Genomic DNA, 219 nt, shown 5'->3' with positions numbered 1-219 from the left:
CCGGCGCAGCCCAACCCCGGCCCCCCAGCCAGCCCCTCCGCCCCTCGCGTTGCACTCACTCTCCTTGGAGGGCAGCGTGTTCTTCTCCTCCGTGTTGGTTTTCTTCAGCTTCTTCTTGTCGAATTTCTCCACTTCCGAGAGGTCCGGCTTGTCGCACATTTTGCCTGCGAGACCCACCCCCTCGAGGTCAGCCGAGGTCCCCGGGGACGGGGATCGGCA

General features: G+C 64.8%; 1 protein-coding gene across 1 annotated transcript in view; it reads right to left on the bottom strand.

Annotated features, from left to right (window-relative positions):
- The window catches only part of TMSB15B (thymosin beta 15B), a 1,119-nt gene extending 950 nt beyond the window's left edge, over positions 1-169 (bottom strand). Inside the window, exon 1 of the mRNA XM_009331629.1 lies at positions 60-169. Coding sequence (XP_009329904.1) covers positions 60-159 — 100 coding nt within the window. The 5' untranslated portion in view covers positions 160-169. The remainder of the gene's footprint in view (positions 1-59) is intronic.
- Positions 170-219: the final 50 nt, after the last annotated feature.

Source organism: Pygoscelis adeliae, unplaced genomic scaffold (genome assembly GCF_000699105.1).
Source record: "Pygoscelis adeliae isolate BGI_AS28 unplaced genomic scaffold, ASM69910v1 Scaffold79, whole genome shotgun sequence".
Taxonomy (NCBI): Eukaryota; Metazoa; Chordata; class Aves; order Sphenisciformes; family Spheniscidae; genus Pygoscelis; species Pygoscelis adeliae.
This window is presented reverse-complemented; position numbering and strand designations above follow the sequence as displayed.